The following is a 27397-nucleotide window of genomic DNA, read 5'->3' as shown; positions in this document are numbered from 1 at the left end:
GGGAAAAATTACTGGCAGTGACCCTCACCAAATGCGAAGTCCTGTTCATGACACCACTACACTACTTTAAGCAAAGTATGATTATTTACTCTTTTTTTTTTTTGGTAAGAGTATGCAAGGCAGGACAAGATTATACTTGTTGATACGGCCATAACAAGAGAAGAGATTAAGTTAGTACTTCAGATATGACCTTGGGATATGGCTATCATATGAAAGTATAACTAGTCAGAGGCCCATTCACTTCATCCTATAGTGTAGCAATGAAAATGGCTCCATCTGGAGTGATCATTCAAGGAGGCTTCAGGGTGACAGAGTCCTGCTCTGCTTACCCAGTGCTTTTTTTTTTTTTTTCATGTCTTCTGAGATTTACTGCTAGGATTTGAAGCATGGCACAATATAATGCTAATGAAATTATGACTCAGTCATAATCACGGCAAGCATTAGCTTTATAATTTGGGACTAGCCTCCTAATTTTAATCTGCTATCAGATGCAGGCTTTACTTGGGTACTGAGGAGAATCAAAGGAAGACTTCTCACAGAGTGTCAGGTGGTTTCTTTCTGAAGTACACACTGTAGAGGATGGAAAATGATCTACTATTCTATTGTTATACATGAATAGTAGATGGCATGACCAAGGAAGGGGAAAAAAGGACCACTTGACTGAATCCAGTGTTTCATTATTTCTATCCCCGGAGCATTTGATTAATGTAAACGGACCTAAGGATATCGATCATAGTTTATTTTACTTAAAGCTGACATTAGAGTGCTCATCCTGAGCAGATAAAATCACTGTGGTGATAATTCTGAAGCATCCCTGGACTATACTAGTAAAACATAAAGCTTGAAAATTACTAAGGTAGGGTGAAATGCCATGTGAAATTGAGTAAACTATTTTTCATGCAAGGCCACTAATATTTCATATTGCCTAAGGTGTAAGACAAATGCATGAAGGAGACTCCTGAGTTAGGAGCCAGGGAAATATGGAGAAGAACCATCGTTACTTCATGGTGGAAGCTTTAGCTCTCTTCAGCTCCAGCAGCTATTCCTTGCTCCTTGAATACTCTTTTCCTCCTTGGCAAGAACCCAGTAAAGCTACTCTAATACAAAAGCCCATAGATACTTAAACCTTGCTCATGTTCACTTAATCATTTGTAGACTATAAACATTACAAACATCAGAGGACTAGCACACACACTTCACTGTTTCATTACAAAAATGTGCTTGTCTTACTCTTCCACAGGGTACCTTAGTGCAAAATGAGAGGGGGAAATCACTAAAAATTAGAAAAAAAAACCATCAGTAGAACCCTGTCTGAGCCATTTAAAGAGTTTCTAACACAAAGTGGTAACATTTCTCTCCATAGAAAGTAGGTATGGATATAGATTCCTGGATAACATTTGAGGAACAGCCTTGTTAATTCTCTCTCTCTCTCTCTCTCTCTCTCTCTCCCCCCCCCCTTTTGGATGGAACAACTATTTTGAATTTGGGAACACAGATGAGAAGGAACAGCAATCATTTTAAAAGCAAATTACATGAGAAAGTTTGGGGTTATAGACAGAGAGGGGTTGAGGAAGTCACAAGAACTTGTGTACAGAACTGATTCAGATAATCTGTGATTCTTTTAAAGAAAACATTTCCAATCTGTGAGAGAGACAGGAAACAGCAATCAGCCATCCTTCAAAAAATGAAGCAAGGTCGCATTTGCTTGTACCACCCTTTGATTATCTTCCTTTGACAGTTGCAGGTACAACACTGCATATTTATTTATTTAATTAAAACATGTCCTAATAGGACCTTTGAGGACCAAGCATACCCAAGCAATAGTTTCAGGAACAATGAATGGTAGGACTCTATAGGTACCCATGTTTCTCTTACCAAACTGCTATTGTAGTACAGTTGATAGCTTACACCTCTAGGGAACTCAAAGGAATTAAACCAGTTGGTAGACAAAAAACTGAAAAATAGTTCCACTGATTAGTGCCCATGTCCATGGATACTATGGGGATGTTATGAATATGCTGTCCCAGTGTGAGTTTTCTAATTGAGATGTGCTCATATGGCAAGTGAATATACATCGCATCCAGGTCTGAAAAGAGCCATATAAGACATATAAGCATGACCTCCCTTAGATAGGCAGCACATAAATAATTGCTCATTCAACAGAAATTTACTAGTTCTCAGACACTTGTCTAAACAGAGTCAAATGGATTTTTAGGGCTGAGTGGGGAGAATTAAAAAAATGTTAGACTATCAACAACTTAAGGGAGATGTAAAAGATGTGGCATAAGTAAATATCTACCATAGAAGCAAAAACAGAAAAGAATAGAATTATAGACTGCTCTTTTCTGTCTATAGTCTTTATATGGGTCTGCCACATTCAGAAGCATATACTTGGAAAGCTTTAATAAGAACATAGAAAATTTAGCATCCTTTCAAATGTATCTGATATAGGCAGAGATGATGCTCCAGACCTTGGCAGAGTCAGGTATTTTTCTCTGAATTTTAAGGCCAGTCTGATTTATAATGGAGTCAAGCATCCAGGGTTACCTAGTAAACCCTGTCTACAAAAATTATGTGATACAGGTACCATTTGTTCTTTCTCTTTCCAAAGAGTCCATTTACTATCTTATACAGAAATTTGTCTGAATGGGACAGTTACCTAGTTTGAGGAAAAGAAACAAAGCACTCATCTCTCATGGAATTAATTAATAGGATACAAAATTCTAAGAATTACTGACAAACATGTTAGCTTCTAGAAGCCTCTGGAAATGATTTGCAAATTAAGTGTGCATAGTCCTTACCCTCTACTCCTTGGTGCTGTAAGTAGACTTCTATTTCTATAACAAAATTGAGTAAGGGCATATACCAAGTAGATCTTGTCACCAGCCTAACACTGGCTCTTGCTTCTAGCTGTGATGGCATTCAGTATAGGAGAGTGTAGATTACTAGATTTTCACCTGGTGTGTGTTGTGAGGTTATGAGGAAATTCTGATTTAGCCCTGAGACTACTTCCAAGAGTATACCAACTTGGCATTTATCAAACACCTTGTCCATATGCTCAGGGCTTTATTCTGCCTAACCTATACATCTAGGGAGGAGGACACCAGTAGAATGTGTGTTATGCAGAGAGCAGAGACTGGCTTCATGCATTTCCCTATATGATCATACATAAGTACATATTAGTGGATGAAGACACTGTACACTCTGAGTTGGCTTGTAACTCCATTTCTGTCCATCAATATCATGTCAACAAAATATGGTGATTTATTCTAAAGACTCCAGTAAGAAAATATTCCAGTGTGAATACCCTTTCTTTACCTCTCACTGTTAGATGTGCTTAGGGCTAAACTTCAGAATGACTTTCATTTCTGGTGACAGAAATATGCAACCAAGGAAAGGGGTGATTAATACAGCCTTTTATAGAGTCATAAAATTCAAAAGGAGAAACTGCACAGCAGACAAGGAGAAGGTGAAGGCAATAGAGGCTCAAAGTCTCTCCTTTTATTAGATGACAATTCTCCTTATTAAAGATAGAGAAATTTAAACAGGGTGTGTTTGTTAGAATTGCTTTAAAATAAGTTCACTAGCAAAAGATAAAAATATTCTAAAAATTTGCAGAAAATATTAAGGAAAGAACATATATTTAGGACAATATTTCAAGGTTGTGGTATGTTCTACACTCCATCTTTACCTCTGTAGCTTTGTAAGGGGAGAAAAACTACAGATGGGCAACTGGATGATGTAATTAGGACTTTGCTATGAACCTCCTTGTCCAGAGCAGTGATGCACAGTAAGAGATAGAATACTTCCTAAGAAGAGGCATCATGTATCAACTGTTAAGTACCTGCTTTGCAAATCAGGACTGCCTTGCAATGGGAATTGGCAAGTACTTTGCCTATCAAAGATCTTTCTTCTAGCATTCCCTAAGGATTGAAGTGCTTGCATGGTTTATCCCTTGTCTTTTCTTGGGGGTGGTCCAAGGGGAAAAATAATTAAGAATACTGTTACCATAAATGACGAAGATTGCCCACCATCCACAAATTCAAGATGCCTCTTCAAATGATTTAAATGGTTTGTTTCCAAAAGAACCCAACGCCTGAGATGCTTTACTACTTTATTTAGGCACATAAGTCAAGTGCATGCAGCACCTTTGTGTACATGGGTGCAGGTACAGAGTGGAAAATGTAACGTGTGTCACATACTCTCCCGTGAAATCTTCTCATCTAGATGCGACTCCTCTGGTCCACACAACAGCCAGTCCCTTGCCTCTTGGGAAATATCTCAGTTGAGGTATGAACTCATTACCTGTGTTCTAGAGTGTGAATCCTACTAATCTCTCCATTCATCCTTTACTGGACCTTTATTGATTGGAAGAACTGGGAAAAAATATTATTTGATATTTCTCATTTATCATGTAGCTATATTTTCTTTTCCTTTTCAATTTTCCTACAAGCTCAGTTAAAATGGCCTAAGACTTTTCATTAAACCAATTCAGACTTTTATTTGAATTCTGTTTATGCTGACTACATACAATACACACAAGTGTATATATATATATATATTTCTTTACTTCAGTAGAGTAATTTTAGGAATAATATAACTAGCATGTTCTATTAAAGTAGAGAAGACTGGTGGCAAGTTAGAGGTGCAGCTACTTCCTCGCAGCTTTCTTAAAACCTCCTGGTATCAGGGCACTATATCCGTGCCTAAAAACAGCAAGGCAAAATAGGAGCAAAGAAGTTCCTCCGTATTCAGTCACTCTATATTGGAAAGTACTGAGACTCTATGGAAAGGATGATGAACGGAGTCAGGGGCTACTTGTGGTATGGACATTAAACTAACATAAATAAACTTCTCTGGTTACTCATCAAATGTCATTAAAACTAGCAGGCCAGAAGGGTCTCCCTTGACTTGGGTTCCTCCAGCAGGTTGTTCTTATAACCTTGGCCCTCCAAGTATAATATGTTTGTTCTCACAGATGTTATGAAGGGCTACCATCCTATGTTCCTTGGAGAAATGTAGCTTCTCTCAACTCAGCTCTCAAGGAACACAATTTTTCCACCTCTTTATGGAGCCAGATACGTCTCCAGATATTTCAGTCCTCAATGGAGAAAGGCTACAGTTTGAACAAATGATTGCTGCCTTGTCAGAGGTCACATACAAACTAGGCTCATTGCTCTTTTAGCCATGCCTTAGGAGAGAGTGTCCTGGATACTGTTACTTTTAAAGTACTTTATTTACACACACACACACACACACACACACACACACACACACACACACACACACACTGTGTACTGGCTTTCAAAGCCTCTTAACCTCCCTCCTCTCTCACAGGGTAGAAACAAATGTTGCTTTCCCTGGGTAGATTCAGTTTCCTTCATTCCCTCCTGCTCTATTAGGCTCCCTGATAAACTCATCACTTAAAAAGTGATCTGACACTATCTTTCTCTTTCACACACACACACACACACACACACACACACACATATACACTTTTCTCCTCTAAAGATGTAATACCTAACAATATTGTATTGGGCAGGAACAGTTCTTACAGGCAAACACCACAGAGCTTAAGTCTAAGGGAAGATGCCAAGATCAAGTGCCTGAGAATCTATAGAGTGAAGTTTCCAACTGGATTACAAACATAGAATGTGCATGTGTGCACATATGTCTCTTCCTTGTTTACAATAGTGAAGTGCCTCCAGTGGTCATTTTCACAATGAGACATATGTCAGTGGATTACAGTAGCCACAGCTATATGATCTCATGAGCTAGGTCAAGGAGATCAGTGCTCTTTTTGGATGCATGTGTGTTCGGTAAGTGAGAGAAAGGGAATGTTTAAACAAACAAACAAACAAACAAACAAAAAAAAACAAAAAAAACAAAAGAAAAGAGAAAAAGAGAGGGGAAACTCCATAAAAAAAGAGGACCATGTGCCCCTGCAGTGGCTCAGATGAAATATTCCCGTTTGCATTCAGTGGCTGTGTTTTGCAAGTCAATTTCATTTCTAAAGGAACTGTCCAAGTTCTCTGGGTATTCCTTCTTCATCTGATTGGTGCGGTGTGACTGCTTATGTTGATAGAGGAAGCGGGTCATGATTCCAATGACACAAAAAGTAATGAATGTCACCACTGCTATGACACCTGTAGGGGAAAAAATGAAAAAAGAGAAGAAAGTTGTCACTGAGAAAATGCAGTCTCAACTAGGACATAATTTGAAAGGGGAAAAAAGACAAGGCCAAAATACACAAGCACAAATCTATTCTGTATCCAGACATAAGAGCCTGCGCAGAAGCTCTTGATTCTCAGTTTCTACCTGAAAACCACCTGGAAGGACAGTACTGAGGGGGAAAGTTTGTTTTCTCTAGAAGGATATGTTGCTATTTGAAGAAGAAATATGGAGTTAGAACAACAAAGGAAATTGTGTAGTTTCAAAGCTATGTACTATTTTTGTTGCTAGCATCACGCACAGATATCACAGATTTTAAATACATCATGCCTTGCTAAGAATTACTTGGTAAAAATGCCACCTCCTGTTTCTCTTTGTCTCTGTCTCTCTGCCTGTGCTTCTCGCTGTGTTTCTCTCTGCCTCTCTGTCTCTGTTTCTCTGTTTCTGACTCTCAGGGGTGTGTGTGTGTGTGTATACACGTGAGTGTAGGTACATGGCTGCCATAGGACTTGTGTTTATGATAAAAGACAACTTTTGAGAAGTCTAGTCCTGCCTTCCATCTTGTTTTGAGACAAGGTCTCTCTTGTTAACTCTGACATTTCACCATTCTGGACTACATAGACAGACTTTATTTCAAAAGAAATAAACAAACAAACAAACAAAAAAATCAACCTAGTCAGCAACAAACATTGTGTACACAAAATTCATAATAAGTATCAAAAAACACTGAAGCTGGCCAGTGGTGGCGCAGGCCTTTAATCCCAGCACTTGGGAGGCAAAGGAGGGCAGACTTGTCATTTCAAGGCCAGTCTGGTTTTCAGAGTGAGTTCCAGGATAGGCAGGGCTACACAGAAAAAAAAAATAAAGCACTGAAGATTTGGTCATCAAAATTATTTCATTTCTAGTGAAGTACACATATTTGTATATTTAATATATTCTAAGTTGTCTAACTAGTGAGAAAAGTACCTATTTTACTGCTGGTGATTGTTCAGTTTGACAAAAATCCCGTGGTCTAAATAACACTATTTATACAGACAGTTAAATACGTAGACCTATTTTGAATCAATTTTTTAACAGCTATGACAATAACTAAGACCAGTTATGTTTTCCAAATAACTTAAACTCATTTTGTAACCCATTTCCCAAATATTAAAAAACATGGCAAAATAAAATATCAAAGCTGATACTCTAATCTGGGTGGCAACAACTTACTCTGAAGCATGAGCTGTTGATTTTAAATGTGGTAGATGTAGCCTCTTTTCTGCTGCTGGTGTGAAGGGGTTACTGTATGCTTGCTCCTGGGCAAGATTCACAGAACTTCCCCTGGGGCTTTGGAAATCTTCCCACTCTCAGAGAGACTCAGTGAATCTAGTCAATGAGTGATGAAGGCCAAACCCTGTCTTTATCAAATGAATACTTATAGAAACAAAAAGAATTATAAAGTTCTCTATTTCAAAGAAGTACCAGGTTCGATCCTATTCCCTGGAGAAGGCACTCTGCTCACATAGATGTCTCAAGGACTTCCCAAAGGAAAGGCCATGCTTCTTATTCTTTAGTATGCTTCTGTTGTGGAGTCCTTCCATTCCCATTCTTCTATGGAACCCCTTTCTATGCTGCTACCATTGCCTACTTTCCTACATACTTCCTAGTATACTCATTATAGGAAGGCAGTAACCGTATCTCTCATCCTGTAACTCTATACTTAGTACAGGTCTGATTCAGTGCTGGAGCTAATTAAATGGGAGTGAAATGAATGACTCCTGCTGACTTGGAAAGAACTCCATCTGGTGTGAATTCATTCATTCATCCAAGCTGCCAAAATGCAGGGGTGAGACACCTGGCTTTTCAATTCTCAGGTGTCTTACATCAAACCAAACTTGGGAGACAGTACATATTGCAAGGCCCAGATGGGAACATCAAACTATTGCAAGCATTATACAAGCTGAGACAGAATGAAGAGTGGGGTAGGGTGAGACTACAGTCAGCTTATAAACAATGAAGCAAGGGAAGGTGGTAGAGAATGAACTATAAGCAGGCAAGCTCTATATCCACAACCAGATGGCCTGCTAGATTTGGAGCTTTAGTCATATAGGGTTCACCCTGCTCATTAGACTTAACCCAAGTCACTTAGTAAAGGAAAACTGAAAATGACTGCCTTTCTGTCCATCTGTCTGCCACATGTGACTTCTTTCCACACATAATTTTATTGGTTTATTTTGTTTGCACTTTAGAAGTGACAACTGGATGCAATGAACAAGATACAGGCTGCCTGCCTGTGAGTAAATGTTCCAGCTGTTGGTTCAGAGCACAGCTGCCTATGGAATTTGAGGCAGAATGAAGCCACAGAGCTCCTGGTGCTGGAAGAGGGTCTGCCATTAGTCTTACACATGCGTGAAGAGGCAAAATACTGAACAGAGACTGCCTGATTCTCAGTGCTGCATGATCATGGGTAAGGATCACTTCAGGTAACTTTCTACAGAAAAGAAAGAGTCATAGATATCTTTCCGGCTTTCAGAAATGAAGTGAGGTTACCTCCAATGACTGCTGAGTCACTTCGTACTGCATTTTGGAGTGGTTCATGGTCATCTGTCTTTCCAAAGGAATCTAGAAAAAGATGGAAAAAGTACACTTCATCACTCAGTCAACCACAGGGAGAGAATATATAGTGTACATCTATGGCGTGTAACAAGATTGCTTCAGTGAGAGATGAACTAGCATTTGAAAGAAATCCAAATAAATGGCATTTAAAAATGATGACCTGAATTCAATCCCAGAACTTGAATTAAAAGCTGAACTAAGGGGCTCCAATTTGCAATCCCAGTGAGAGAATAGCTGGCAAAATATCTAGATCACATAGAGACACAAGGGAGAGTGTGCCTCTGAAGCAACAGAAAGGAGAAACCTGATTCCCAAATCCTTGTCCTCTCGCTGCCACATGTTTTGTGATATATACATACCCATACTTTGTAAATATTTAAAGATGAATAAAATGTAATGTTTATAACCCATTATTTATGACTGCATTAGCTTATAAGTAAGATGTGAGATAACCTTAGCCTGGGTGAGAATGGTGCCTGACCCATGTCCCTTCAGTCACCCTCTTAGCCTTTTGCTTTGCAGGAGATTTCATAGGATTGACATCTGCCATTTACTTCAGCACACTTCTGTCTTTGCCTCAATTTACTCTTTGACTGCCTGAGGACCTGAGTCTACTGACAAGGACAACTGAAAGCACTGGAAGAATTAACACCTCAGATCAGCCCTCATCAGGAAAACAGCTGTCAGGTGTATACCTTTAACCACCGAGTTAAGCTCTCGTCCAGTTTATTTTCTTTTGAGACTGCATCTCATATATCTCAGACTGAACTTTAACTGGGTATGAAGTGGAGAGTGACCTTGAAATTGCCACAGGAGACAGAGGAAAGAAGAACAGAAGAGAGACAGAGAAAGAGAGACAGACAGACAGGAAGTGAGCGACAGGAATGGGGAAAGAGAGGCATGAAGTGAGATAGAAGACAGGGAAAGAGATGCATAAGGATTGAAGATAAGAATGGGGAAGAGGGTAGAAGATATAGAAGAGTGAAGAGAAGAAGGCAGGAAAACTTACAGAGGAAAATAGAAATGAGGCAGAGTCAGAGGGAGTCAGAATGAGACAGAGCAGAAAATGGGATAAAAGAAGTAAGATGGAAAAGAAATGGAGTAACATGCTTTTAGGAAGACCACCAGTGAAGGGAAGAAGTGCAGAAAGACAGAGAAAAAGAGAGAAGCAGGGAGGCAAGAAAGGAGGGAGTCAGAAAAGGAGGGAGAAAGGGCAGGAGGGAATGGCAGATATTTAGCTATTTCACTTTCTACATCCTTACAACTTTCTTACTCTGGGATATTTTATTTTAAGCCTCCATCCTGGAATTCCTTCTGCTTCTTTATGAACACTCAAATCATAACTGTCCACAGTTCATATGATTCCTTTGTCTTAACACAGCTCATAATGGTTCCAACTTTATTTAGCCCATGTGCTATGTTTAACATTATAAATAACATAGTGCTGTTAAACCAGATTTATCTATTTATAAAATGTTTTGATTTTGATGGGTTAATGAATATTAATTCATTATTTCAGTGATGATACATTTCCAGAGCATGCATCTACTCTTCACTGCTGATCTCCATTTAATATTATATATTAAAATCAGATCTTAGCTTCAACTTTCCATCCTCCAAAAATAAATGCCTTAGCATATATATATATATATATATATATATATATATATTCACATTATTAAGTAGATAATACTTTCTATACTGTCTGACTAAGCCAGGGTGAGTTTTCACAACAAAATATGTTTGATTTCAACAGAAATATATAACAATACTTACACATTTCCTGTGAATGCTAAAGCCTAATTTGAATCAAGACACTATCTTTACTTTTTCTATATATGATATCAGTCTATACCTAAAGAGTGATCTATCAAAGTTAATGCAGCAAAGTAATAATTTAAAATTTTCCCTGTATTTTCTGACTCATTTGGAGATTTGTTGACCAAGGGGTGGATATCTTCCCCAGCTATGAAACAATGTTTGTAGAGTAGACACACTCAACCTGAAGGGAAGATTTTTAACACTTAGGATGTTCTAAAGGATGGTTCCTGAAGACTCAGGAAGTAAACAACTCAGTAACACTAGTAGGTCATTGAAACTGACAAGATGCAGTAGTTCTTTCCTTCTCCAAGCTTATATAAGCAGCAATGATTGATTAGTGATGTCCTCGTGTCAGTTAAGTTGTCTGGAAAGTTCTCTGACCATTGGAGCTTCCTGGAAGTGGCAGCAATTAGCAAGGATGCAAGGAAGAAAGGGTCTGTCTGACCTTGTGATATGCCTACATGTTTTGTAGTGAGTTCCAGTATCTTCAGTCTATATAGGCTATCACCAACACTGCAGTGGGCTTTGAATATGCATCTGTATTCAAGTCATTTCTGTTCTTTTGAGTAATCTATCACCCATAGTCCTATAAATAGCCCCAGTAAAACTCACTGGTTCATCATATTGCAATTTGGTAGTATTCTATCTTTGGTTTCAACAGTTCTATGAGCCAAGTAGATGTTTCTTCACATCTTCTCAGGAATGTCACACAGTGCTATGCTAACTAATTCATAGGGACTGTAAGTGCCTGTATGCAAGCATAGCTTTCATACACAGTTCTCAGACTTTATCCTCATCCAGCCTTCTATTTAACCTACACTACCCAAGAAAATGTATTCTCTGCCCTAAACACCCTAGAGACCACTATAAGTCGCTAGCAGTAATCTGCATTGCACAGGTGTGGTCAAAGTTCCTCAACAGATCCAATCCTAAAAGGCTTAAGCTTGACTTGCCTCACCCAAAGGACATGATCAAATACTTAAGCCCTATTTTCTCCTAACACTTTCTGTTGCTGACTAACTCCATACTTGGAGGTTACTTTATATACATACTTTATATACATCTGATAAATGATAAATAGATAGATAAATAGATAAGTGATATATATGCATCAATAAGTACACACACAGAACACACACACACATACACACAAACTCTCATGATCTGAGTTCCACACTTTGCTTTACACCTATCCTGAGGGTGATATAGAGGTATTTCATTAAGCCAGGCATAGTGGTCCACACCTTTAATCCCAGCACTTGGGAGGCAGAGGCAAGCGAATTTCTGAGTTTAAGGCCAGCCTGGTCTACAGAGTGAGATTCAGAACAGCCAGGGCTACACAGAGAAATCCTGCTTTGAAAAACCAAAAGAAGTATTTCATCTTCACAGGTTTTGCCAACCCTGATAGTAGATAGCATTGGCACTTTTCATGTAGCCACACTTTTCATGTGGCACTTTTATGTTTATGTCACTCAGGATAATTTGATTGGGTGCTGTTGAGTTAAATTCATTATTATATCTTGAAATTTGACTACCAAGAAATACAGTCTACAATCTTTGCTCACACCACACAGATTTTGCTTTTCCTGTTGCAGATCATTCCATTTGCTCTGCAGAGCCCTTTCTACTTAGACCTAATACCACTCACTCATTTATTTTTTTATTTCACTACTTGCATTTTTGTTGTATCAATAACAACCTAGGTCTACTTATGGTCTCTCTAACCCATTGTCTTTGTCTATATATCTGTTCCTACAACAGTATTCTAAATTTTTGATTATTACTTTTTTCCAATATAATGTGATACCAGGGACTGTGATGACTATGGATGTCTATAATTCCATGACCATTTTAGTGTTATTCACAATAGTGAAGATATGGAATCAACTTAAGAATAAATGGATGAGTTAATAAATAAATTGTGCTTCTCAGGCATAGACAAACACACATACACATACATGAACATGCCAACATATACTGTAATATTACTCAACCTCAAAAATTTGATCTGTTCATCTAAAAAGAAACCAATATTATATCAAGTAGAATAAGTCAACCATGATAAAGAAAAAGGAATAAAGAAAATGGTTTAACAAATATTTAGAATCTGAAAAAGAAAGAGAGAAACAAAACCTCATAGCAGAACACAATGATTCTTGACAGTAGCTTTTTTGTTAGTTAAAGAAAATGAACTTTATAATAAATAAAGTCATAAAATCAACACATACACTTTTATGATCATATTTCCACTTAAGACACATAAACACACACAGAGTAAATAGATAAAATGATTTATGTGCATAATTTGCATTTATGAAGTTATTTGTTCACTTACATATTTATGTGTATGTGTGAAAATGCGATGCATGTCTGTAGGAAGGTATGTTATCCCATGAGGGCCAATGTAGAGGTCAGAGATTTATTTTTGTATTTTGTTTAATCAATTTTTTCATGGTGCTTTTTAAGACTAGATCTCTGACTGCATCACTAATTCACTAATTAAAAGTGGGTGGGTGGTGGGAGACTCCCAGGTCTTTGGTCAAGCACTGAGTTACAAGTGCTCACTGCCACACCTAGCTTTTTATGTAGGTTCCAGAAATTGTAACTTGGGTCCTCATGATTGTATAAGGATTCTAGCGACTAAGTCCTTTCTCTATCACCTTCCAACTAATTTAATGAAAACAATCATTATATAATACATAGAAAGCATCACATTTACACCTTATGTGTCTATAAAATTTTGTTAATACTTCCTTCAAAAGTCTACATAGTAATATTGAAGTTAATATTATTTAAATGCCCACTATGATCTTTTCATGCCCTGTAAACAATTAGATCCTCATATCAGTTTTCTCTTAAACAATAGTGACACACTAATGCACAATCTACATGTTATGCATCCATGCATGTTATGTACTACCTAGAACTACACAGTCATTATAACTGCTTATCAACTGAAACTAAAAATTAACTACGTGTGTGTGTGTAGTTAATTTTACTGTTAACTTGTTAATTATTAATTTTCAATCAGCTACATGCACAGTACTCAAATATTGTTAAATTTCATACATAAAATGTTTTATTAATTAATAAATTAATTAAATTGCATTAAATTAATGCAATTTCTATTCTAGTACTCATACCTTTCTATTATTTATTTTTGTTCAGCATTGTTTGTGTTATGGTTAGTGTTAGTAGTCAATTTGACAGAAACTAGAATCCCCTAGGAGACTGGCTCTGGGAAAGTTTGTGGCATTATCTTTTTTTAAAATTATTTTTATTTTATTTTTTTATATATTTTCTTTATTTACATTTCAAATGCTATCTCAAAAGTTCCCTATACCCTCCCCCAGTCCTGCTCCCTACCCACCCACTCCCACTTCTTGACCCTGGCATTCCCCATTACTGGAGCTTATAAAGTTTGCAAGTCCTAGGGGTCTCTCTTCCCAATGATGACCAACTAGGCCATCCTCTGCTACATATCCAACTAGAGATATGAGCTCTTGGGGTACTGGTTAGTTCATATTGTTGATCAACCTATAGGGTTGTAGACCCCTTCAGCTCCTTGGGTACTTTCTTTAGCTCCTCCATTGGGGGCCCTGTGTTCCATTCTATAGATGACTGTGAGCATCCACTTCTGTATTTGCCAGGCACTTGCATAGCCTAACACAAGACAGCTAGGATTTATTAACTGAGGTAAGATGAGCTTCCTACTGTGGTTGGCACCACTCCCTGTATGGGATTCTGGACTGTGTAAAATAGAGAATGATCTTAATACTGTCATGTATGTATCATTTTCTGTTTCCTGATGATGGGTATGATGTGACCTGCTACTTCAAATGCCTATCATCTGTGATGTACTGGACATTGAACTGTGAAGAAGAATAAATTATTTCTTTCTTAATTCACTTATTTCAGTGTGTTCTGTAAAGATAGAAATGGCCCCTAAGAAGCCAGTTACAATTCCTAATCATACAAGGCAAAGAGCTGAATGCTGTTGGCCAATGCGATAGCTCTATAAGACCACCGAAGTTAGTGATGGAAACTCAAAAGAGCATCCTTTGGGATTTACCTGACAAAGAATGCACAGTGGTCACTGCATTCACATCAGAGTCCACCATGGAGCCACAGCTGGATTCTGTCAAGGTCTTTTGGACAGTCACAGGTGCAATACTGGCATGGCGGAGGGCTGCCTTCAATGGTGCTATGTGATTGTATTGGACTGAAGAAAGGCATCCAACAAAACCCAAGGTGTTCGCTCGAGCAACGTCTGGATCCAAATCAAGAGTTTCTGCAAAGAATAAAAAGAAACACAGGTCTTAGATTTTCCAAACTGTCTATGTTTTTTTCTTGACTATTCACCAAAATAGCTGAAACACAAAATAGTTATTTTTTGAATATGGAAATTTCTTACATATCTGTCTTCCTCTTCTTCTCAACTACATATTTGCAGGTGTCAATACATCATTCAACTATATCTCATAGAAACGATCTATGACAATCTCTCTCTAAAACAAAAATGTTTCAAGCTAAAAATTTTTCATTTGTGTAGTTCATAAATTGTAGAGAGAGTAATAGTAGAGCTCTATCATACTCTAACCAAACTCTAGATATTTGAAAAAAATGTATATCTCTCTTCCCATCATGATTTATCTATGGATGCAGGCTATTAACACAAGAAAAATCACAATGTTCATCATAACATTTAATTCACAATTCTACAAAGTGAGTTCCAGGAGAGCCAGGGCTATAAAAAAAAACCCTGTCAAAAAAAAAAAAAAAAAAAAAAAAAAAAAAAAAAAGAAGGGAAATGAAAACAAAGAAATAATGGGATTAGGAATGAAAGCAGAGATGTATCATGTATCATGTATCATGTTTGTTGACTCAAAGCCCCTGAGTGAATATATATTTCTTCTTGCATCACCTGTCTTCATTGTATTGATTGGACACTAACTGGGGAGATGTTTTATATACATGAACTTATTCAAATTCCTAGAGTATTTTTGAGTATTTATAAGAGACTGCAATGCCCTCCATCCCAGCCAAGCTCTCATTTTCCTGGCCAAAGCTCTGTCTGACTCCATGGAGACCTGCTGCTACCATTGACAACCAGGCGATTTCTCCAAGTCCCAAACTCCTGCCTGCTGGCTTCCCTGCAAGCCCAGCAGCCTTGAAGCCTTGAGGTCTTCCCTGTCCTGCTTTGTGCTAAATCTTCTTGTCTCTAACAATAATCCCAGATATCTGCAGCCATCACAAACCAACACTTGAGATGTTTACCCCAAATTGCTTCCTGTCAGCCCCTCTGAGCAAACGAAATAGCAGCAAACTCCAACCTGCCCGTTCTGTACTCCATTTCTCTGGGCACAGTTCTGCCTGAATTCCTGGAAGACTACTGCTGCCTGGGACAACCAGGCAAGTTCCTCAAGCCCCAAACTTCATCTCATCTTCTGGTCAACACCTCTAACCACAATCCTACAGCAATGAGCAACCACCAGGTCTGACCCTCTTCCCCAATTTCCTGCCTGCCAATCCCCCTTGGCAAACCCAGGAGCAGTAAATTCTACCCTGACCCCTCGAACTCTATTTCCCAGGCCACAAGTCCCTCTACATCCCTGGAGGCCTGTAGCTGCCCAGGACAAATACCTGCAACTTTCAGGATCTACCACCTTTATGTGAACCTCTAGAAGCCTGTTCCCAACTCTGAACAACCAGCACTCTAAAGCAATCAGTTTCTCCAAGCACTGCCTATATCCCTATAAGCCTGCATTCACCAGGGACTGCCACTTCTATCTACAATACCAGAGGCTTGGTGACATCAGGGACTACCAGCTCTATCTGCAGCCCCAGAGGCCTACTCACACCAAGGACTACCAGGCCTAACAAAACTAGGGGCATGCAGATGGTTAAAGGCCAGCATAAAAACACTATCACCAAAAGCCAGGGCTATGTGATACTATCAGAGAACCCAACTCTCCTACTACACCAAGTCCTCAATAATCTAACACACATGAATCCCTCCCAAAATAACCTAAAATATAATCTTATGAAGATGATAGAGCCCACTAAAGAGGAAATAAAGAAATCTCTTAAAGAAATATGGAAAATACAATCAGGTGGAGTCACTTAAAGGGGATACAAATAAATAAAAAGAAATACAGGAGAATGAAATAAAACAGGTGAAATAAATAAATACAGATTTTTCAACACCTGAAAAATAGAAGCAATAAAGAAAACACAAACTGAGCCAATCTTGGATAGGAAGAACATAGGAAAGAGATCATGAACTACAGACAAAGGCATCACATAATGAATACCAGGATGGGAAGAGAGAAATTCAGGCATTGAAGATACCATAGAAGAAGCTGATAAATCGGTCATAGAACATGCTAAAGCTAAGTTTCTGACACAAAACATCCAGGAAATTTGGAATACTATGAAAAGACCATAAGAATAATAGGATAGACAAAGAGAAGAGTCCCAACTCAAAAACCCAGAAAATACCTTCAATAAATCATAAAAGAAAAGTTCCCTAATCTAAAGAAAGAGACCCATATACATGTACAGGAAACTGACCGAACACCAGATAGACTGGACCAAAAAAAAAAAAAGAAAGAAAAGTTTTCCTGCACATAATAATGAAAATATTAAATGTATAGAACTAGGAAAAACTATTAAACGACTCTGAGGGTTGACATTACACTCAGCAGAATGGTTAAGATAAAAAACTCAAAGGACACCAAATGCTGGTGAGGTTGTGTACACTTCTCAGCTGGTATTTGGAGTGCCAATTTGTAAACTCACTCTGGAAACCAATTTGATGGTTTCACAAAATATTGGTAATAGTTCTACCTCAAGACTCAGCTGTATCACTCCTGAGCAAATAGCCAAAAGATGCTTCACCATCCCCCCAGGACTCTTGCTTAACTAATAGCAGTTCTATTTGTAATAGCCAGAAACTGGAAAAAAAAAACCTACATGAACCTCAATTGAAGAACAGATATAGCCAATAGTAGTGTTTACACAATGGAATACTACTCAGCTATTAAAAACAACCATAATGAAATTTTCAGGCACATGGATAAAACTAGAAAATATCATCCTGAGTGGGAAGGGAATACCTTAATTATGCTCTTCCTGAAGTAAGCTCCTACCTATGACAAATCCCAATAAACACAAAAATGGAAAAGAAGAGAAAATATCCTAAATGAGATAAACCAGACCCAAAAGAATATGCATTGGTATACTCACTTATAAATGGATATTAGTATTAAAGTCCAGGATAACCATGCTGGTTATCCAGAGACCTAAAGAAGCCAAATAACAAGGAGGTCCTGAAGGGGATGGTAGAATCTTTCTCAGAAGGGGAAACAAAATAGATATAGGAAGTAGCAGGTAGGGGAGCTAGGTGGGAGGGAAAATGGAGAGAGGAAGGAAGCAGGGTGTGTATTGGGGCTCAGGAGTAAGGAGAGCAGTGGAGAGTAGATGGAGTCTGGCTGTGGGAGGGTCATTTCTAGGACATGGAGAGATCTGGGTCCTGGGATAGACACTATTATGTCTATGAGGGTGACTCCTTCTGAGACCCTAACAATGGGGCATATGGATACTGAAGTGGCTACTTCCTGTAGCTAGATAGGACTCCCAGTGGAGGGAAGAGGACAACAACCTACTCACAAAATCCTCAATGCAAAATGTGTCCTGCCTACAAGATGTGCAAGGACAAAGAGAACAGAAAAAGGAGGAGTGGCCAATTAATGAATGGCCCAAATTGAGACCCATCCCATGGGCAAGAATCAATCTCTGATACTATCATTATCTCTGAGTATCATTAAACTCCATTATGATTGCAGATAGGAGCCTAACACAACTCTTTTCTGAGAGGCTCCACCCAGCAGCCAATCAAAACTGATGCAGAGATCCAAGGTCAAACATTAGATGGAGCTTCAGGGAGTCTTATGGAAGAGTTAGCGGAAGGATTGAGGGATCCAGAGAGGACAAGGACTCCACAGGAGGACCAACAGAGTCAACAAATCTGGACCCTTCGGATCTCCTAAAGACTGAACCACCAAGTAAAGAGTGAGGATGGACTGGACCTAGGTCTCTGCACAAATTTGCTGATGTGCAGCTTTGTCTTTATGAAATTGCCCCAATAAATGGAGTGGGGGCTATTCCTGACTCTGTTGCCTGCCTGTGGATTCTATTCTCCAAACTGTGCTCCGTGGTCTGTCCTCAGTAGTAGAGGATATGCTTAGTTATTGTAGTGACTTGATGTGGGGGGATGGGGTGGGTGGGAGGATTGGAGGAGTGGGAGGGGTTGGGGTCTTTCCCAGGGGACAGTTTCCTTTCTCCAATGAGAAAGGGAGGCTTATTCCGGGGATGATCGCTGTGAGCAGCCTGGAAGGAGAGGAGTTGCTAAAGCTGATATTGTGATGTAAAATAAATAAATAAATAAATAAATAAATAAATAAAATAATTACGAAAGAATAGGAATTTTGAAAAGAGATTGAAATGCAATCATTTGAATTTCAGAGTAAGATCAAATGTCTCATTTTCCTGGAGACATTTCATTCCTTTTCTTAAAAGGGGTCATTTGAACAAATTGCTATTGTATGAGTACATAAACTACAGTGCTTAATGAACCATATTTTTCTTAGCATATAATAGTTTAAACATAACTAGGTGGCTCAAATGGTCATTTTATTATGAAAAGCCTTTCAGTTTTTGGAAGAAGTGAAGGAATTTTCTTATATACCAACATACATTATAATTTTATTTTGATTAATAAATGGTTATATAGTGAATTTCTTGACATCTAAGCATATATTATTATATATTCAGGGCAAGGAAATAATATTAAGGAAAATATAAAGAGAGTATAGTAGAATATGAGATGGTAATAGTCTTAGTAATCATTGTCTTCCTATTCTCCAATTCTTAAAAAAATTACTCTTATTCCTCTCCTTCTGTGTGTGTCTGTTTAATATCTGTGTGTGTGTGTGTGTGTGTGTGTGTGTGTGTGTGTGTGTGTTTCTGCATCTGAAAATACCATGTGTTTGTGTGTGGGTGTCTCTAGAGGAAAAAAGAAGTTGTCAGATTTCCTGATGCAAAAATTACCTTTGTGGCTACTGGGGACCAAGCTAATATACTCTTTCATTACATCCTTGTTTTTAATAGCAAATGCTCTTAACCATGGAACCATATCTCCAGGCAGATTAATTTTTTGTCCTCATCTTACTCCTCCCCCTACCTAACATCCACAATAAAAAACAGCTTCTCATTTGTCTTTTCTTACATGAAGACCAATAACAATACATATAATTTCATGTGGCCAACACAACACATTGCTGTAAATTTAAAAAAAACTCAAATTATGAATTCATTAACTTTCATTTCTCTAGGCTGGAAGTTTGGCAGCACTCGTGATCTGGAAATCAAAAAGCTGGTATGGCCAGGTTATGGATCCTTTGGGGGAAATTATGTTTGTTACTTCATGTCCAGCTCCTGTTGCCTTCACTGTATATCCTAGCCTTCTTGGTCTGTCTTCATGTTAAGCAATACTGTTGCAATTCCCTGTGCCTTTTTTCTCCTCACTTCAATGTGTGATTTCTGTCTTTACATTCTTATTCTACTCTTAAAGACCTTTCTGGTTACAATAGTTTCATTGCAATCATTTAAAAGACTCTGGATTGAAGAGATGTCTCAATCCATTAAAATGGTTGCCACGTCATGTATGTAGCCATGGATTTGTAGGGAGTGCAGGGTAGAATTAGACACTGATTGGTAGTGAGTGAAGAGCAGACTTATATCTCAGAAATGCAAGAGAAGCAAAAGTCAGAAGGAAAGAATAAACTGCAGTGACATTTTTGTGTTGACAGATTTCAAAGTAGTAGAAAGTGATGAGTGGTTGAACTATGCCTTCAGGGTCCAAATCAAGAGTGCTACTTGTCATTCTCAGTGCTCACTGGAAGGAAGCCTTCACTGGTCCCAGGAGGAAACCACTACAAGGGTGTCATAAACTGGATCTATTCACATAAATATAGGCATGTAGAAAAACTGGGTAGCATGCTAGAATGAGACATTCTTTCTTTATATATGTAAGATAATCTTATTTCTGAGCAACTGTTTATTCTAGTCATATATTAAGACTACACACAATGAGATCTTTCAGAAAATAAATAAATAGAAGAATTGTTTTGTAGACTTAGGGCTTTGTGATAGGGATCAGTGAGTTACAAGTGCTTATCCTGTATGATGACTTGAATTCCAGCTGTAAACCGCAAAATAGAAAAAGAGAACCGAACGTGTAAACACACATGTGTATGTGCACGTGCGCGCACGCACACACACACACACCAAGAGCAGTAAGTTAAAAGGAAAGTAAATGTTTAAATAATAAGTAAAGTCATTCATACTTTGTTTAAGGGCCCATATAATTATTCACCTGAAAATTCCAAAAATGAAATGGTAAAAATAAAAACAAACAAGCAAAACAAAAACCTTAAAGGACAGTTTTTAAAACATTTTAATGTCTTATTTTGTTATGAACTTGCAAATAGTAAAGAATATTTACCTCTTCAAATTAAGTAAAAGGATACATATTTTCAACATTGTACAGCCACTAGACAATGTTATTTACTTAAAAAGATTTTATTTTCATTTTAAATTCTGTGTATATGTGTGCTTGTGAGTAAAGATAGGTGCAGTGACTGAAGTTGGATGATGCTATCAGATCTACAGGAGCTTTATGAAATAATTTTATATAACATATGTAAATAATAAAAAAACGAAGAAAAGCTCAAATATTTGTTAAAATATTTCACAATTCACTGAACTTTGAAGTAAAGGTATGATTTANTTTGTAATCTATTTATTCCATTGGCTAGGTTATCACTGAACTAGACTCAGAAGTAGTTAGCGGATGACACCATTACATGTCCCGAAGTAGAGAAGCAAGATGAGAGGCAAAGGATAATTTAACAAATAAAGTGTTTCCTCATAAGCATGCAGCCCAGGGATCTAAAATTTGCCATGAAAATATACAATTTTCATGCTCTGATCCCAATATTTTCTCATATACATGACTTCTGTTCAAACAAGGGGAACCATAGAGTTTCTTTTCACAACACATGTACTACTTTGAGAACCACCGAAATCTACAAAGAAAAAATTCCATTTCTAACTGCCTTACTGGGAACAGACTGAATTTATGGCTAGAGACATAAATTCAGTCTGTTCTAGTTTTTGTTCTAGTTTAATCATATTTTAATAGGAAGCTAATATACTTCTTGTATCTTAGATACAAGTATCTAAAATACTTCTTAAAATAGTTTTTTTGTTGTTGTTGTTGTTTTAGGAAATATTTTTTATTAGATATTTTCTTTATTTACATTTCAATTGTTATCCCCTTTCCTAGTTTCCACTCCAGAAACCCCTATCCCCTCCCCTCTCCTCCTGCTTACCAACACATCCACTCTGCTTCCTGCCCCTGGCATTCCCCTATACTAGGGCATAGAACCTTCACAGGACCCAGGGTCTCTCCTCTAGCTGCATATGTAGCAGAGGATGGCTAGTTGGTCATTAATGTGAGGAGAGGCCCTTGGACACACTTTAAATACTAACAAAAAACAGTTTTTTGTTCCCTTCAGGTTGTTCTCCATCCACTGAAATGCTAATGGGGAAGCAATTGATCCAGCACAAGAAGGGACACTGGGAGGACGTGAGCAGATGCATTTTGCTGTGGTATCCATAACCCCCTTCTTTATTTCCAAGCACTTATTTTGCTCTCTGTTAATCAAGGCCATTGTGGTTGCCATAAAAAGACTGCAAAGATAAAAACACAACCTCTAAATCTTAGCAGGGTGTCCATAAATACATTTTTTGGTGAATATTATAATTGCTTATATGTTCTCATATACATTTATGTTGTCCAACATAATATTGTCGCATGGTATGTAGTGGTCAAACCAAGCTACTTAACATCTTCATTATGGTTGGGGAAGTGACTTTGAAAATATGAGTGTCTATTAGACATTATTGAAGACTTGCATTTTAATTCCCAAAGCTCACAAAGCTGGACTTGACAACCTGTGCCTGTTATACCAGAATTTGGAAGATTATGTGAGCAGATCCTGAGAGTTCCAGAGCCAGCCAGTGCAGCAAAAATGTGAAGTCTTTGGTTCAGAGAAAGACAATCTCAAGGGGAAGAAGTGGAGAAATATAAAGGGTAGCAATTTAATACTCTGGTCTCCACATGCCTGGTTGAGTGCATATACACAATATGTATGATTATATTCAAATCTCTCACACTCTCTTCTTTATCTGATGATAATAACACCTAAAATATATGCTTTTAATTATTTCAAATGAATAGTACATTCTCCGTGTGGATCTGTTTATTCATCTGTTTATGTTGAGGCAGTATATCAGTAGACACTTCAGAATAGCTTGAAACAAAATTATCTTGCCATACTCTCCCAGAAGTTGAGATGACAAACATTGGTCAAGTCTCATTGCTCTCTGGAATGAGGGTGTGGTGCAGATGAACATAGGAGAATTCCTGGACTTGCTTGCTGACAGCTTGCTCTATGTTCTTTGAGAGACCATATTTTAATTAATTCTTATCACTATAATATACAATAAAATTCTGTAAATTAACCCCCATCACAAAAATTGTAAGTTTTGAATACCATCTACCCACAGTAAGCACATGGTATAAATGATGTAGTGTGAGACATGCTATTATCTTTATTGCTCCTATTATTTGTAAGTTCCAAACTCCTTTGCCTATTTAAATACAAGAGTCGATATATGTACTGGAAATTTTAACACCATAATTATTTGTCATTAAATAAATATCACTCAAACTTTGAGTGATTCAGTTGATACCTCAATAAAGACTCACTTCCTCAGTCATTTTAAAGAGTTTATGATTATTATTTTTATTTGTGCTGTGTGTGTGTTCTGAATCAATATCGTCATGTTTTTTAAAAGAGGCAAGAAAAAGACACCGAGACCCTTACAAAAGTTGTGAGTCATCAAACGTGAGTGTTAGAGACTGAACTGGGAGTTCAGTTTGGAACCTGCAACCAGTCAAACTGGAAGAGGAACATGTTGTAAGCACTGAGCACTTTCTCCAGCTCTTTCTTCAGCTGTTTTGAAACCTGATTTTCCATGTTAATTTTCAAACATTCTGTAGGATTTGCAAAGCCAGAGAAAGAAACATGAAGCTGATCTTAGGCTGAATGCACAATGGTCAGCATAGTTACAAGTTTTGACATGGAAAGAGGAACTATTCAAGCAGGTTTAGTGGAGAGTTTTATTATTTAAAAGATATAAGAAGAGGTCAGAAACTTGCTCAAAACAGACTCAGTTCTAAAATGTTTCATGACATGTACTATATGTCAAAAGTCACTTATGATACTTGAATCCCTTAAGTGTCACAAAGCAAGCCATGCAGGGCCACATGACTCTGACTTGTAAAAGTAAAGTATTGCACCAGGATAAAATATAAATAAGGGGAACTGTTGTAAATGAAGATATGAGCAGAAAATACAACAAAGTGATTTTACCTGTCAAGTGCACTGGAGCTAAAACAAACTGAATAGTTAACTAGATGAAATGTCCAGCATTAGAATTGGGGAGATAGCTCAGCCCTATCTGAATTCAAATCCCCAGTATTCACATAAAAATCAGAGAAGGGCATAGACACCTGTAACTCCATCTCTGGAATAGAGGTGGGGTGCAGGAGAAGATAGGAGAATTCCTGGGACTTGGTTGCTGATGGCTTGCTCTATGTTCTTTGAGAGACCCTGTCTCAATAAAATAGGTTGCAGAAAGTGGTAGAAAAGGAGGCTTGGACAAGAGCTAGTCTTTGCATATGTTCCCCAATTCTCTAATAAGTAATGATTACAGGCATCTTACTATTACAGGTAGCCTCAGGAGGTAGGAGGTGGGGAAACCCTCCAGAGGCCTTGGAGGTAAGAGGCATTTCATCTATAGTGATGGTACATCTTATAGGAGAGAGAGAGACGGAGAGACAGAGACAGAGACAAAGAGAGAGCAGAGACACAGAGAGAGACATGGAGAGGAAAAAAAGAGAAAGAGAGAGACAGAGGCAGAGATATTGATTACTGGGTGTAAGAGGACAGAAAGAGATATTAGCACGCCTAGGACAGGGTGTAGAAAACAATCTGAAAGCTTCACAGAAAAATGAGTAAGCTCAGAATATTTGTGCAAGCAGTAGGTCAAGTAAAAAACTTTGGTTCTTAGGCCATCCACTGGAACAGAGAAACCTACCAATGAACATCCTCAAAAGAGGATGTCACTCTTTCCCACATAAAGATGGAAGGATATGTGTCGTGGGGTTTGGAGGCAAATTTAAGAACATAACTGTGGAGATATGATCATATCTTATTATATACAAATATCAAATCCTCTAGGATAGGGAACAAGTATAATATACAAATCTATGTACTTCCTTGATTATAATAAAATGCATGAATAGTAAAGATCATGCTATATAAAACTAAAGAATCCATGAAAAGTAAAAATAAGAAAAGAAATACATTTTAAAATATATTTTTAGGTAATCGTGGTATAGATGGCTCATGGCTCACAGTTTCAGAAGCACTGGTGTGGTACAATTCTTTCCTATTGGAAAGTTGTTTTTCTTATTGGATGCTCCTTTAATCTCAGGATATAAATAAAACTCATAAGGCACAGGCAAGTTCCCAGGAATTTCAAAAAACTTCCAAGATTCACAAGACAGCAAGTTAATTTAGGTACCAATTGTCTACCATAAAGTCCCAGAACACGATTGTCTAAACAAGAGCTTGATAAGGACAGCAATAGACAGGCTAAAGTGTATGTGGTGTTTTAGTTAAGAATTTACAGCTGAGAACAGACACCATGACTAAGGCAACTCTTTTAAGGACAACATTTAATTGTGGTTGACTTACAGGTTCAGAGGTTTAGTCCATTATCATCAAGGTGGGAGCATGACAGTACACAGGCAAACTTGGCACAAGAGAAAAATTTCAATACCTTCTTCTGAAGGCAAACAGGAGAAGACTAGCTTCCAGGTAGCTAGAATGAGACTCTTAAAGCCCACACCCACAGTTGCAAACTCACTCTAACAAGGCTACATCTTCTCTTTTCTTATTTTATTTTATTTTTATTTTTGAGAGGAACATGAAAGTCTTTTATTTAGCTTCAATCCCTGCTCCCAACTGTGTTCTGTCTTATTGCCCTTCCTGGTTTCTTAATAACATTTTAAGCAGATTCCATAACTTTTTGGTCACTTTTGATTCTTTAGGAGTCCAGTTCAGATAGAAAAAATTCAGTCTTAACTTTGATCTCAATCTCATTTCCTCTTCATGCCCAAACTCAGGGCTTAGCTGATTTTGAGTAACCTGGTCTAGTTCTGAAGTATACCCAGTGCCTTTTTCAGTCCATAGCATATCAGGCTCAGGAACAGTTCCATCCATATTTCATTGGTGTTTCCCAAATCCTTTGAAGAGTGCCTAAAGAGCAGGCGTTCAATCGTACTGCATTGTGGAATGATGAAGGAAGTAAAGAAACAAAGATCTCTATATTTAATGGGCTGCCATCACTTTTTCCTTTAGATATTGTGACTTAATTGGTTTACAGTGCCAGTCCTCTGTGCCCTCTGGTGGCAACCCCTCCAAATGTTAGCTGTCTTGTAATAAGGCATGTTGTAAGTTGCTTAGGCTAGTGGGTCTCACAGACCTTTTCATTTGTTCTGCAAGATCAAAACTACCTACAGGCTAGTACTACCATGTCATTTACCCTTTCCTGTATTCTGGTATGGTATTTTCAATGCTGCTTTAACAGCAGTGATGGGGTCAGACTGCTAGGGCCTCAGTAGTGGTACAAAACAATACTACTTGTTCTGATATTCCTCATTACAGTTAAACAAACTGAAGTAGATCCCAGTTCTGATGAAGAATGCCTTCAGAGAAAAGGCAACAATGAGTAAATGTACTAAATATTGACCTTTGACAATGTATTTGACAATTTGGGGCCACACCTTCCCTAACAAGGACACATCTCCAAATAGTGCCACTCCCTGGGCCAAGCATATTCAAGCCACCGCAATGGGGAAAAAGCCAAACCACCTCAACCTGACAAAATTAACTAGAAGGAACTAAGGATTGCTGAGGCCAGGAGAAATACTCTTTTTCCAAGGAAGAGCATACCAACTAATTATCTAAAACCATCTGTAGTACAGCTCTGAAAACCCATACAAGTAACATTGTACTGACTAAGGTTTGTTTACTCATCTAGGAATATATAAGTATACACGTAAATGTGTGTAACAACAATATATTTTAAAAGCTATGAATTTGAAAGACAGAAAGGAGAGGTGTTAAGGAGAGATTGGAGAGAAGAAAGAGAAGGGAGAAAATATGAAATTATAATAAAAGATTTTTTAAGTGTAACATTTGAAAACCTGTTACTTCAGCACAACAATTCACTGGCTGAACGGTTAATCCCACGTTAATTTGTTGCCTAGAAACAAACATCTTGCAATGGCACCTTTATGGATATAAGACAGTGAATACTGAAATACAAAGACAGTAACAACATGACAAAAGTTTAAAATTTTAGGTATAACACTCCCAGGATATATTCTGCATTAAATATATTTTCCACAGAAAAATTACTTTTGAGGGTTTATGCTACTATTTAAAAGTATCTGTATATTGAACCATCCCTGCATCCCTGGGATGAAACCTACTTGGTCAGGATGGATGATTGTTTTGATGTGTTCTTGGATTCGGTTAGCAAG

At 37.8% G+C, this 27397-nt stretch overlaps 1 protein-coding gene across 4 annotated transcripts in view; it reads right to left on the bottom strand.

Moving 5' to 3' along the window:
- Positions 1-5227: 5227 nt before the first annotated feature.
- Cntnap5 (contactin associated protein like 5) overlaps positions 5228-27397 on the bottom strand; it is an 893594-nt gene continuing 871424 nt past the window's right edge. For all 4 annotated transcript variants that reach the window (XM_029481690.1, XM_029481704.1, XM_029481709.1 and 1 more), the window contains 3 exons: positions 14663-14881; positions 8704-8775; positions 5228-6146 (listed from right to left, as the gene is read on the bottom strand). In XM_029481690.1, the coding sequence (XP_029337550.1) occupies positions 5953-6146; positions 8704-8775; positions 14663-14881 (485 nt within the window). In that variant the 3' untranslated portion in view covers positions 5228-5952. The remainder of the gene's footprint in view (positions 6147-8703; positions 8776-14662; positions 14882-27397) is intronic.

The sequence above is a fragment of the Mus caroli genome, chromosome 1 (genome assembly GCF_900094665.2).
Source record: "Mus caroli chromosome 1, CAROLI_EIJ_v1.1, whole genome shotgun sequence".
Taxonomy (NCBI): Eukaryota; Metazoa; Chordata; class Mammalia; order Rodentia; family Muridae; genus Mus; species Mus caroli.
The sequence above is the reverse complement of the archived record's forward strand: the minus strand, read 5'-3'. Positions and strand labels throughout refer to the sequence as shown.